We start from the raw sequence: 12,687 nt of genomic DNA, 5'->3' as shown, positions 1-12,687 counted from the left end.
ATTAATTAAAATTTCACGAAACTGATCGAAATTAATATAAAAGTGATAGATTTTTAATTAGATGGTAAGATATTGTTAAAAATCATCATACGAGAGGCATGACTAATTCATAAATTTTCAGATTATACATCATTAATTAGAAAGTAAACATTTTATTCATAATTTTCAAATTATACATTAATACATTATTTAGCTAGATATGTGGTTATTTGAATGTGGCTGACAGATCACTGCTATAAAATATGATGTTTAAGCAAGCAAAATCTGTTCTAAAAATAAACAACTTTAATTTAACCCTGCATGTTTAGCTATCCAAAACACACTATAAATTTCATGAGCAAAACACCAAAAAATAAGTTCAGATTTTTTTTTTCTTTTTTTTGGTGTATGAGTTTGGGAAGTGAATGGTTCCAATTGGATCTCGAACCCAAGATTCCGGCTCAAATTTGGGATCTCCATGCGTGTCATCAACCATTCTAAAGTTTTATGCTTAAATGGTCTTGCTAGAGAGTGTGTCTGTGTGTATACACATCTAATAATACAAACCAACAGCATCTTCTAGTAAATAGGACCGCAGTTGGATTATCACAAGCTGCAACTGAGATGAACTTACCACCATTAAAACAAGTTACAAATATTAACCATGATAGGCAAGATCCAACTTTCGTTTGTGGATATGTCAAAAGAGGGCGCGAGTTATGCTCCATCTGATGTAATACGCCTTTACAGGACAACGATATAACGTGTAAAAACATGTACGAATTCTGAGAAAATTCACTTAGAACTCAGACATCCTATAATGTGACGAGTTGAAACAAAAATTAATAACGTGACAAGTTGTAAATTCTCAGAAACCATGCTAGTATTATAGCTAAGCTAGTAGTAATACAATGGAATTAGGACTAAAAGGTGAATAAACTCACATTACATATGCTCTCAAGTACAATAGCACAACTGAGCAACCTTCTGATTCCAATACATGAAGCCCCACAAATTTCAACCAAATGTCAGAAAGCTTTGTAAAATTTCCAAACAGAAATAAATCAAGTTTGTACAAATTTCACTAAACTATGATCCTCTCATCTTCTCTTAGTACATAAATATTCATATCATCGAGCTTCTCTCAACTACATATAGAGATGCAAGTCGAGAGACGTTTTCGGTTAGACAAACAATGCAATTAGACGGACAGGTAATACAAATTCACGGGTCAGGCCTAACTGTAGAGTAAGAAGGTTGTGAATCGGATGAAGTTCAAGTTAAAAGAATAATCGGTCAGTGGTGGCATGAATCTACACAGGCTGCCGGAAGTTTGAAAGAAGCATAACACCAATTCGCAGTACCGTAAAAAAAATCATAGTTACTGACCAGTGTATAGTGTAATGAATGTTAATGATTTACTCATGAAACTTCCTGAAGAGCCAGATTTAGTTCTTGGGCAGACTTGGCCATAGAACCCCCTCTCCTGCAAAATTGGAAAAATAGAATTGAAACCAGATAGAATGGCCAAGGTATTTGCATAACCTTCATGTGAAACATGAAATCCATACCTCATAAGGGCAGGCAGGCAGAGCTTTACTTTCTCAAGTTCAATATAGCAGAGATTGCAACGCTCCAGCCTTACCACAATATAAAGCAAGGGACATATCTTCCGATCAGATACATTAAATAATTATCAATGCTTCAAATAATATTAGTGAATGAAATATTAGTGAATGAAACAAGCATGTAATCAAGGAACGAACCAACCGAACCTTTGCTCTGCCTCAATATCTACACCAACAGGTGATTGGGATGATAATGAAGAGTAGATCACTGATCCAAATACTCTGACCAGTTTTAGAAGCATGTCTAATGAAATTTCTTGATGCCTAGAGAAAAATAGTTTTTTTCAGATTCTATATAAAAATCACAGGTTCACAAGAGATCTAATGTTTTTGGGTCATCACAAACAACAGCCAACTGCGTGAATAAAATGATACATGCATCTTATCAATCGAATATGAGACCGATCAGAGCAAAACAATGTTACCCAAAAGATAAAGTCAAAAGTGGTCACTTTTTCATTCATTAAAAAGTGGTGTCCCTGATGAGAATCATCACACTAACGAGTTTATGAATACAAAAGAGAAAAACCCTAAGCAAACATAAGATGCAGCATCTAGCATTAAGTATGAATAACATCCAGCAAAAGGTCCCTGAAATCATCTTTCGTCTTTCAGGTCCCACGTGCTCTGCAGCACAAAGAAATATGACTAAAGCATTTCGGGACTTCAAATGGCTTAATTTGATTCTAGAAGTCAGTAACAAATCCTCAATAGTAAATTCTCAAAATTATTTCCCTTCTGCTAATCGATTCCAAACTCAGAAAAATGCAGAATACAAAATCTACAAAAGGTTGGATGTTATATAAAACCTCTTATTTATATTTTCAACAAACAAACGCCCTGCTTTGCTAAAAAGAAACTACACTCCGAAATGGAAACATTCTTACAGATTTTTAGAAGAGTTATATTTACCTATCCATATTACTTTCAAGAAGTCCGGAGACGAGTGGCAGAACACAAGCACAAATGTCTAATGTAACAATATCGATCTTTTCTGCCAAAAGGCTCATTACATCAGCAAGCACCTGCATTATGAGGAAATATAAATACTCCACTGCTTGCACTGGCAATATGAAGATGGCATCGTACATTGTTCTGCTATTGGTAAAGCAATAATCAAGTGATGTTTCTATCTACAATATTGGAAGAATAACACTTACACTAGGATCACTCATTCTGCTGATAGCACTAAGAACACCTTTGATATCATGCCTTTGCCAGTAGCTGTAGACTACCTGCAGATTAGTGCCATGCAAAATAAGAGTTATTTCACTTTCTAGAATCACACACTCCCAAAGCATGCTATACTTATTCCAAAAAATATATAATCCCTCCGTCCCACTTATTTAGGTTGCACTTCCTTTTTTATGTCCCAATTATATAGTCCAATTTTCATATTTAGTGTTATCTTTCCAAATCTTTTACCAGTTTACCCCTATTAAATTAATCATTAACTACATGTACAATTTTTTTGTCTATTAAAATCTTCATTAAATAAAGGCAAAATTGGAAACTGCCTTATAAAATTTATCTTTCCAAACACTTTCTTAATATGTGTGAAAACACACACAAGCCTGAATGAATAGGACGGAAGGAGTATCACATTTGAATATTTGATTATTCGTCGTGTGGTAGTGTAACAAAAGCATCAAAGTAGTCAAAATGCATGTGAGTTCAACACAACATGATAAAAGTTTCCAAAGAGGCTTCAACAAACCTTCTCTACACAGATTTATCATCACCAAAAAATAAAGAAAAAAGACTCCCATGGGCAAAGAAAATCAGGCAGATAACTATGTAACAAGGCAGCATAAGCTACTTGTTATGTGGCCCATGAATTAGAGTTTCCAATCACATAATTCAAACTTTCTAAAGAAAGGAGCTCCAGAAATTTCAAGGGCCAGTCACTGTACTTTGGTCAGTACAAGATTCCGGACCCAAGACATCGCCAAGGATTGACTTTTTATTTCCATGGGACATCAAAGTATATTACTTCATCTAACAACTTTTCTGAAGCAGATTGAGGTTATACTTAGGTAGTATTTTGGATTGCTTCTAGGAAGCACTTTTGAGTTTTCATTCACAAAATTTAAACTTTTCTGAAGCAGATTGAAGTTATACTTAGATAGTGTTTTTAAATTTTGTGAAGGAAAAGCCCAAAAGTGTTTCCTAGAAACAATAACAAACACTACTTTAAATCAACCAGAAAGCAAAAGCCTTCTTGTTTTCCCATGTATATACGAGAAAAGGTTGAACAAGATTTTATGCGTCTCAACCTCCAACTTCTCTTTTTTCCTGTCTCTCTCTCTTCTATGGTATGTATGTATGTTATGTAAACATTTTAGTGTGTATCTACATCCATAATTATGTAGCATTAGATATGATGGAATCAAGTTAATAATCCACTGAAAAAAGCACACTACACAGAAGCATATGTGGGTTGAATTTCCAGAACAAAACTCCACAAAGTAGTCACCACACAAGATATACCTGTAGTTTGGCCAGACGAGATTGCATGGAACCAACAAATTGATTGTGGGGTTCGATCAAGTCAGCAATAGTATCCTCCTCACTAGCAGAAACTGACTCGTCTCCACCAGGTAAAGGATAGCCTCTCTGTTGCTGTGGGTGGGAATAAAAAAAGCATGTCAGTTATTTCCAGAGTGGAGATAAGGTGAAGCATTCAGATCTAACCATATATCATACTACTAGCCATGACCATGAGTGATGTAGCAGATGCAACTAAGAGACGGAAAAAAATAGGAAATCTCCATATGAAATTTACATGTTCTCATCAAGCTATTTCAAAAATAACGCTTTTGTATGAACCAGAAATAATTGGCATATGGAACTGAAGTGCCCTGATTTTAAACTGGTGGTATGATATAGGAGATGTGAAGGCCAGAATGCTTTTTAGGCAAGTGCGAACTTTATTCCATGCACAAATTTCAAGCAGCTGTCTTTTCAAGGGAAAAGCACAAAAACGCATGTCCACATACAATGAAAGCTCGAAAACCCAATTGTTTGAAGTGATTAATAAACTAATAGCTGCATATACCACCAAGCTCCTCAAATGAAAAAGAAAAAGAAACTGTGACAGCAAAAATATGTCAGTTTTTCCCGCAAGAAACAGCTTCATTGAAGTCCACCTGGAGCAGAGCTCAAGCACAAAAACAATCATTTTGAATTTTTAACAGTTGTAAGCTTCTTTTTTTTTTACTTTGGTTCTAAATTTGGCATGTATCATACATAGAAATGAATTAAATATTAATGATTGATATGCAAATTTAAATATTTCTTAACTCATATTCTATATTTTATTTTCATTCAAAAATGTAATCATTATATGTCGTATTGGAGTATAAGTTTGTGAACTTTGTTCCATTTTGAACATCATGACAAAACTCATGCTCAAACCTCAAAGAACAAGTTGAAGTTCAACTCCCTTTTGACATGCCTAAAAAAACAAGAATAAGATAAAATTGAGTTCAATGTCCACTTACCGTTCTAACAAAAAAATTTAGCATCAAATGATCAGAAAGCAAAATATATTAGCCTATTAGATCAAATGAACCATAAAGTATAGCGGTTTGAATTAGAATATAATTGAAAAGTAGAATTATTTTTGGGAGTTGTGAATATTTCAATTATAATAAATTAAAAACAATTGTATTGAGTAAGGTGAAAGTTGAATGAAAAATATTTTTTAATAAAGACCTTGAAAATAATATGGTATGTTTATGTTTCCTGGAAGGGAAATCATTCCCGAAAAAATATTAACAAACATAGCCTCTGTATTTTGGCAAAAGTAGAGTGAAAGAAATATTGTTTCCTAACTTCAACGGAACGTATATATATGGAAAGTTGGAAACACAGAGAGAGATTTCTAGTCCATTGTTTCGGAGAAGAGTTGCATGAAGTTAATCATTGCAAACAAGTTGAAGTATGCTTACTAATCTCCTTGAGACGTTGGATGAAGCTAGACCTCGATAACGAGAACTTCTATCCATCTGCTCCAAATTTGAGGCCAACGAATTTGTTCTACCTATGATTGAAATAAAAATGAGTCAATCTTCAAACTGCATATTGCGTGTTGTAAATACCCAAAAAAAAAAACAAGAAGAAAGAAATAACCAATCTATCATACGAAGCAAACCAAAAAAAGCTGTACCTCCTTTTTGACTATCCAGAAGAGGTCTATCTACGATCACGTCACTATTAGCCCCACGGAAATCATCTGTGAACATTAATTGAAATAAAATAAGGCAAATCAGTTTTGTAGCACATCTGACTAATCTGAAGAATATAAATGATAGTTGATGCCATAAACTCAACGGTGAAAAAGGCCTCAGGAAGCAATGAGATGTGATATAAAAATAAAAAAAAATAAAAAAAACTAGCTGAACATGTTTGGCAATAGGGTTAGAAGTCAATAAAATCAAATTCATCAGTCTTACCCAACATGGTTAGACACTATGAATTAAAATGAAGCAGCTTAGAATTCATATTTTGACTTCTCTTTGGTCTGAGAAACTTAGATTTCTCACCGGTTATCGGATCAAGACACGTACACTTTTTCTAATTTGATTAACCTAAAAATATTTTGCAACTCCTTTTTCTGCATTACACTACCTCAGTTGACATAATTTAGTCAAGACTAGATATTTTACCAGGAAAAAAAATACTTTTTTTGCTAAAAAACACACATCATGAAAACTAAAACAGTTTTAACCAATAGAAAATGGACTTCACTTATTGAGGGAACTCATTCTTTCAACCATTATTATCAGATAAATTAGATAATTAGAGTTGAACCAGAGAAGCATTAGTGGAGGTGATGTCGACTGATCTGGGGAGGCTTTAATGAGCAACAAGCACTAGGTTTTTTTGGGGGGTAAAAACAAAAACGTTTTACCTTGTGATTTACTCAAAAATTAACCAATGCATCCTTTCAAGTTTCTTCCTGTACAGCGGAGCTGCAAGGATTGTTGCAACCTTTAAAATTATAAATTAGTTTTGGGCTGGCAACTGTTCAGTATTCTAAGTATTAGCATCTGGAAACCAAGATATGTGATCCTTTAGCTCTCTGTTGTAGCAGTAAAGAATAAGATGCCTTGTAGCCTAACCCAGGTTACAGAAGACACCTGTTTCCAATCATGGGTTAGGGTATGAGTGGGAAATTACACACAGAATCCAGAGGAAGTCTTAGAAGTCATAGGAAATCCCTATGCAGTATAAATGCAACTGCCCCTGTGCACTTCCCACATGACGCATCATTATCTTGTTTCATAAATGAAGCAATTCACCGGTGCTAAGTTTGTGGAACTGCTTCAATACACTCAGATACTCTATTTTTCCATAATCTTAACAAAACAAACTAGCAATAAGACATTCATGTAGGAGACTTTTAAAAAAATAAACAACAAAAGGCAACAAAATTGTAGATTAGAGATAATGCATACAACTTTCATGCTGGTATCTGGATTGGGCATCAGTGTTTGTATTTGTTCCAACTATTCCAGAAATAATATGCTTATCGTCTTTTCCTTTCCTCTCAGCTGCTGCAACTACAGTGATTGAGCTCTTAACTCCAGTAATAATATTCCTATCTGGAGCACTAAAATCCATGGCCTTTGGGAGCTCACTATTAGGCTGAGATGACTGCAGCATCTCCAAGTTATCTCTGCCATTTGAAAACTTTCGAAGATCTGATGTTTTTGACTGCACTGGTAAAGGTAGGGTCTTCACTGAACCTCCTTCCTTTCTAGATTCAGTAACTTGTTCTATCCTTGGATTATTTCTAGGCACAAGCACTGGTATCACATCGGATCTGTTTAACATTGGAATATTAGATATGGACTGGACCTTTGTAGTTTGCCGTTTTGTAGCTGGTGCATTGACCACCTCTGATGAATTGATTTGAGTTGGTCTGGAAACAACATTTAAACTTGTCCTTTGAGGGGTGCAAGGAGCACTGACAGTAGCTTCAATAAACATATACAAGAATAATATTTAAACCACAGAAATGCGTACTGATAGATGACAATATGAAAGAATTGCGAGAGAGAAGAAAAAAAGTAAATATTCCCAAATATTGAAAAAGGAAACATGTCAAAGATTTACATACAGGAAAGTGATTTGGAATCCTTGCTAACTTCTGAATTTTGCTGGACAGAAAACTTTGTGATAGGTTTAGTCTCTTTCACAGAATTGGCATTGTGTGAAATTGAAAGCCTTCCCAAGCCATCCTTTACATGATCATCCTTCAATATTGTTGAACCACCAGAATGAGGTTTCGGCTCAAGGTGAATATTTAATTCAGCAGTACTGCCCTTCGCATATGGTTCAATACGCTAGAAGCATCACAAAGTTGCAGCACATCATCAGTAGAAGTTCAAATAAAAAGTTAAATATGCATAGTTCAGAAATAGAAATAAATTTGATTGTTACCGAAATATCAACAACCCATACTCCAACACAACTTTGATTGAAGGAACATCCAAGAAGTTTCCCTTCATGAACATTCATGTCTGATAATTTAGACCACCCCACATCTACAGTATCATAATTTTTTATGGGTTCCCATGAAAAAACCTACGCCATTAAAATCAAGTCAAAATGAGAAGCACCGGGTAAATTTGGTGCATTATCTCAAAATACAAATAAATAAACCTACTTTTAGATTCTCATGCAATCCACATAGCAGGGTCTTGCCATCAGTATTGAAGGTCATAGAACGCATTCCAGTGGACTAAATTCAAACACATGAACAATAGTTATTTGATGCTCATAGAATAGCATTGAATACAACACTCACAAAACCTGAAGAAAAACATGTCAACAGTACAATACATGGCATGAGATTAGACGAAACGAAGAGCTAACCTCAGGTCCAGCTGAACCCATTAGCTCAAAAGTTTCAAGATCCCAGAATTTAACGGTTCTATCAGCTGAACCTGTCATAGCATTTCAAAAAGGGACAGGAAATTAAAATAACTAGCAACACGTAAGCCAATACAAATTTGAATGATTGTTTGAACTTCATCTTTCGATTCATACTTCATACACACTGATAACATAATGATGCCAATAACAAATGGAACACAAGCTGCATAAGGAACCCAAAACCATAAAATCGCCAGTCACTGCCTATTTCTTCGCATGATCAACTTAAAATCAAAAATTAATATTCTATTAAGAAAAGGACCCCCTATCCTAAAGGAAAGTGGAGATCTTGCATTCAAAGTTGCATTCTCTTAACAAGTTCTGAAGAAATGACACTAAAATTTTAAGAAACGGAAAGGAATTGGACAGTATATCCTGCAAACAGAGGTATTATTGATGTCTTCAGTAAATATGTTTTATTAAAACTCCTGTAGCATGTCCTTGCTAGCAATAATCTCAGGACTATCAGTAGCACTTTTGACACATCACACATCCACCGTTTTAGAAAATATTAAGGCAATTAGTTCACTCGTGATCATATCTGTAATGTAGCGGGACATGTTAGCAATCAAAGAGATTGACATATAGAACACTCGAAACTACATAAACTTGCAGATCTAGCAATTCAAAGATTGATTTAACCACCTGTGGCCAGCAAATATTCCTGAGGATGGAAATCAATGCATTGAATTTGCCCCTCATGACTTTTAAAATCATGCAAAAGCTTGCCGGCAGTTAAGTCCCATAGCTGCCACATCAGAAAATCAGGTTGATAAATGGAACGACGAGAAGAAAATGCAACCAATATACAGGTAGCACATCTTGAGATTTCACACAGTAAAGACATGCTAGAAAAAAAAAATATGGCAAAAAACGAAAAAAGAGAACAAATAATGTCAATGACTAAGATACGCACAACGACCCCTTGATATATGCTAATGGAGTTAGCACACAACAACGACCCCTTGATATATGCTAATGGATATTATCCAATATGATACAGCATACAGAAAAGACAGAAACTCAAATTAGGCGGCAGAAAGAAAAATCTAACATCTCGTCAAATGAAGGAAATTAAATGCTTTCTTGTTCGGTTAATTAGCAAAAAAAGGTAAATTTAAATGGAAAAGCACAAACAAGAAAATTGGGAGATAATAGTCTTAAGTCTTAACCTTCACAGAATTGTCCTCTCCACCTGATACAACCCATCTACCGTCGGGTGAAAACCTGATTACATTTACACCTCGAGTATGACCCTTGTAAGTGTGTATACACCCTTTTCTACGGATATCCCATATTTTTAAGTTTGTGTCCAGAGATCCAGATGCAAAGAACTCTCCAAAAGGGTGAAAGTCCAATGATATGCAATTGGACCGATGACCGGTGAGAGTGCGAATGACTAACAGAAACATGAGGAAACAATCAACAGCAATGGTTTGTTTTCAAAAGGAGGGATAAAAACGCAACTTCGTCAAATAAACTGGATTGCAGAAAGCTTACTCTTCGCCTCCTCCAAATCCCAAAGCTTGATTGTACCACTCGCGGCACCTGCAGCTACCAACACCTCCGTGGTATCAAAGCTAACTGAATCGATTCCACTCGTATGGCCCGACAAACTCTATGCAATTTAACATGAATATAACTCCACGTGAGATAAAATCAGGGAGTTCAACAATAATCAGTTATACAGCTGTTTTACTCGTCAGAACGTAAACAGTAATAATAATCCTGTGAAATAGTGGAGTATCGGCTAAAGCTATGCTGTGTTTTGTAAAAATAGTTCATGAACTACCCACCCATAGCCATGTATACACTGAACTTAAGTATGATCAAGTGGTTTTGAATTGGGAGAGGAGATGCGACAAAATGATGCAACTCATGGAAACACAAAAAAGTAGAATAGAAGAAATAGGAAGCCTCTGAGAAGACAAAATGAAAGTGAGAACTGAACTGACCAGTATGGCATTGGGCTTGCCAATAGCCCAAAGATTGACCTTATGATCTTCTCCTCCAGTCACAAGAACTCTTGATGATTTCTTCCCAATCTTTAGGCAGTTCACACTTAAAGTATGGGCTACAAATTCCTCTATCAGATGATACACAGTCAAGGGGCCAAACAAACATTTCACTTTTTACTTTCCCTTAACTCCACTTCTCATTCATAAGGTATACAGCTGAAACATACAAAACAGAGGCCACAAACAGTTTCAAAAATCTTGGAAATTCAAAGATGGGCCCGGCTATTGATAGTGTCGTTTGTACCATCATCAAAAATCAACTCTCTACTGGACTGTTACCAGTGAGATTATTTGTTAATTCAGTTTGGAAGGCAGCAATCTCTATACTTATTATCTTTTCAGCAAACATTAATTCATAGTGATTTTTATTAGATGTTCTTAGATTGTCATTAAATCAGCTGAACCATATGTACGGTGTTAACTACTAATCTCAACATACTCGTTAAAACTCTGCTTGAGGGCTTGGGGCCCCCCGCTGAACTCACAAGCTCAAATAAAACAAAAGAAAAAATTACCGACCAACACTTAGATATACCATTGTCTAAAGTTAACATAGTGTGTGAACCATAACTTATTAGGTCACGATTGCCAGTTTCATTTTCATATACATAATTTCTGCACTCAAAATATCAACAAGAACTTCTGCTATCGTGTGTTGTGCACATCTTCTCTAGAACAAAGTAGGCAACAGTAGCGTGATATAACTGGAAGTCGGATTTTAACTCAATTACACTTTCAACTTATAACTATCAAATTTTTTGCAGTTCACAAAATCCCACATAACCAGAGCTCTTAATCACAAAAGCTTTAAGCTTACTTGTTAATTACGCGCCAAAGATCATGCTAGACTGATGAACAAATAACAGTGTTAACGAACAAAAGCAAAATGCATATAGATGGAATAAGCAGCCACGGCAGCTAAAAATATCCATTACCAAAAAAAAAAAAAGGAAAAATAAAAAAGGGTACCAGATCCAACCATATCACCACATCATGCTACATTTCCCTTCCAAATCAAATCCCATTAAAGAACAAAGACAATCAACTGGAGTAAAAAAGGATACGTAGCTTGTAAGCTCGTTTGGCTGTGGTCGTCATTGCGGAACCCCCGATATGCCAACCCCCACAAAAAATTATGAAATAGAAAACAGAAAAGAACAGAAAAACCTAGCCCAGAAATACCACTTGATCAACTGGAGACTTATGCTGTAGATGGGACCCTGGACTCATCTGCTCCAGATCCAAAATGCACTAGCCCCCATTCACATTCCTTCGACTCCTTCACTTCACGTCGGAAGACTTTGCACAGAGTCTTGGATTCCGATTTCCAAAACAGCGAGCAGATTGGAAGAATTTGGAGGGGTTTTGGTGAGGAGGAAGATTGAAATGTAGACAGATATTTGAATTTAGGTGCGTTTGGTTGAAGTATTTTGGGCATATATATAATGTATGTAAGTAATACATTCACACACACGGGGGATAGCGAGAGTATTTGAATTGGTGCATTCAACCCATTTTGTAGAAAGTGGAAACTTAGAATAACAAGTTTAAAAAGTGTGACATTTGTAAACTTTGATTTTGATTCGATTTTTATTTGAGTTTAACACAATTGTGACTTTCATATATTAAAGACTACTCCATTTTTCTTATTGTTATTTGCGGAAAAAAAAGAAAAAAAAGTTGGAGTTCGGATCTTCGAATATGAGGTGTTCGATATCGAAACATTGAAATTTTAAACTTTTTTCATGTTTTTAAAATTTATAATTATAGTAAAATTCCTATAATGCAAAGAAAAAAAGTTTCTAATTAGGATGGAGCAATCAATTTTTTTATGACTGCTCACTATTTTTTTATGAAATAATAAGTGGCATTCTTTGTGACATTTTAATTAAGTTATAAATAAAATCGTTTTAATGCATTATTCATTTCACTTGTATTTAGAGTCGTCAAAACGAGTCGGGTACGTCGGATCAGCCCATCCCGCCATGAAAAAATGGAGGTCGGATTAGGGTTTTACTGACCCGTTAAAAAGCGGGCCTAAACAGGTCGCGGTTTGAGGCTGGCCAGGCTATTTTTCAAAATATGAATTTTTAATTTTCTTTTTTTCCTTTTGAATT

At 35.2% G+C, this 12,687-nt stretch overlaps 1 protein-coding gene across 2 annotated transcripts; it reads right to left on the bottom strand.

Annotated features, from left to right (window-relative positions):
* Positions 1–230: 230 nt before the first annotated feature.
* On the bottom strand, positions 231–12,041 carry LOC140871355 (katanin p80 WD40 repeat-containing subunit B1 homolog KTN80.4-like). Of its 2 annotated transcripts, XM_073273826.1 has the most exons (19): positions 11,635–12,041; positions 10,508–10,638; positions 10,053–10,170; positions 9,725–9,951; positions 9,198–9,300; positions 8,493–8,563; positions 8,284–8,358; positions 8,058–8,201; positions 7,735–7,960; positions 7,070–7,591; positions 5,779–5,844; positions 5,561–5,652; positions 4,098–4,229; positions 2,768–2,842; positions 2,520–2,632; positions 1,755–1,871; positions 1,551–1,619; positions 1,369–1,465; positions 231–598 (listed from the first exon to the last, which is right to left on the bottom strand). In XM_073273826.1, the coding sequence occupies exons 1-18, from the start codon at positions 11,666–11,668 to the stop codon at positions 1,402–1,404; spliced, it is 2,379 nt and encodes a 792-aa protein (XP_073129927.1). In that variant the 5' UTR covers positions 11,669–12,041; the 3' UTR covers positions 231–598; positions 1,369–1,401. The 2 variants fall into 2 exon arrangements, with proteins under 2 accessions (XP_073129927.1, XP_073129926.1); XM_073273825.1 differs by lacking the exon at positions 231–598 and having other exon boundaries at positions 629–1,465.
* Positions 12,042–12,687: the final 646 nt, after the last annotated feature.

The sequence above is a fragment of the Henckelia pumila genome, unplaced genomic scaffold (assembly GCF_033568475.1).
Source record: "Henckelia pumila isolate YLH828 unplaced genomic scaffold, ASM3356847v2 CTG_461:::fragment_3, whole genome shotgun sequence".
Lineage (NCBI taxonomy): Eukaryota > Viridiplantae > Streptophyta > Magnoliopsida > Lamiales > Gesneriaceae > Henckelia > Henckelia pumila.
The sequence above is the reverse complement of the archived record's forward strand: the minus strand, read 5'-3'. Positions and strand labels throughout refer to the sequence as shown.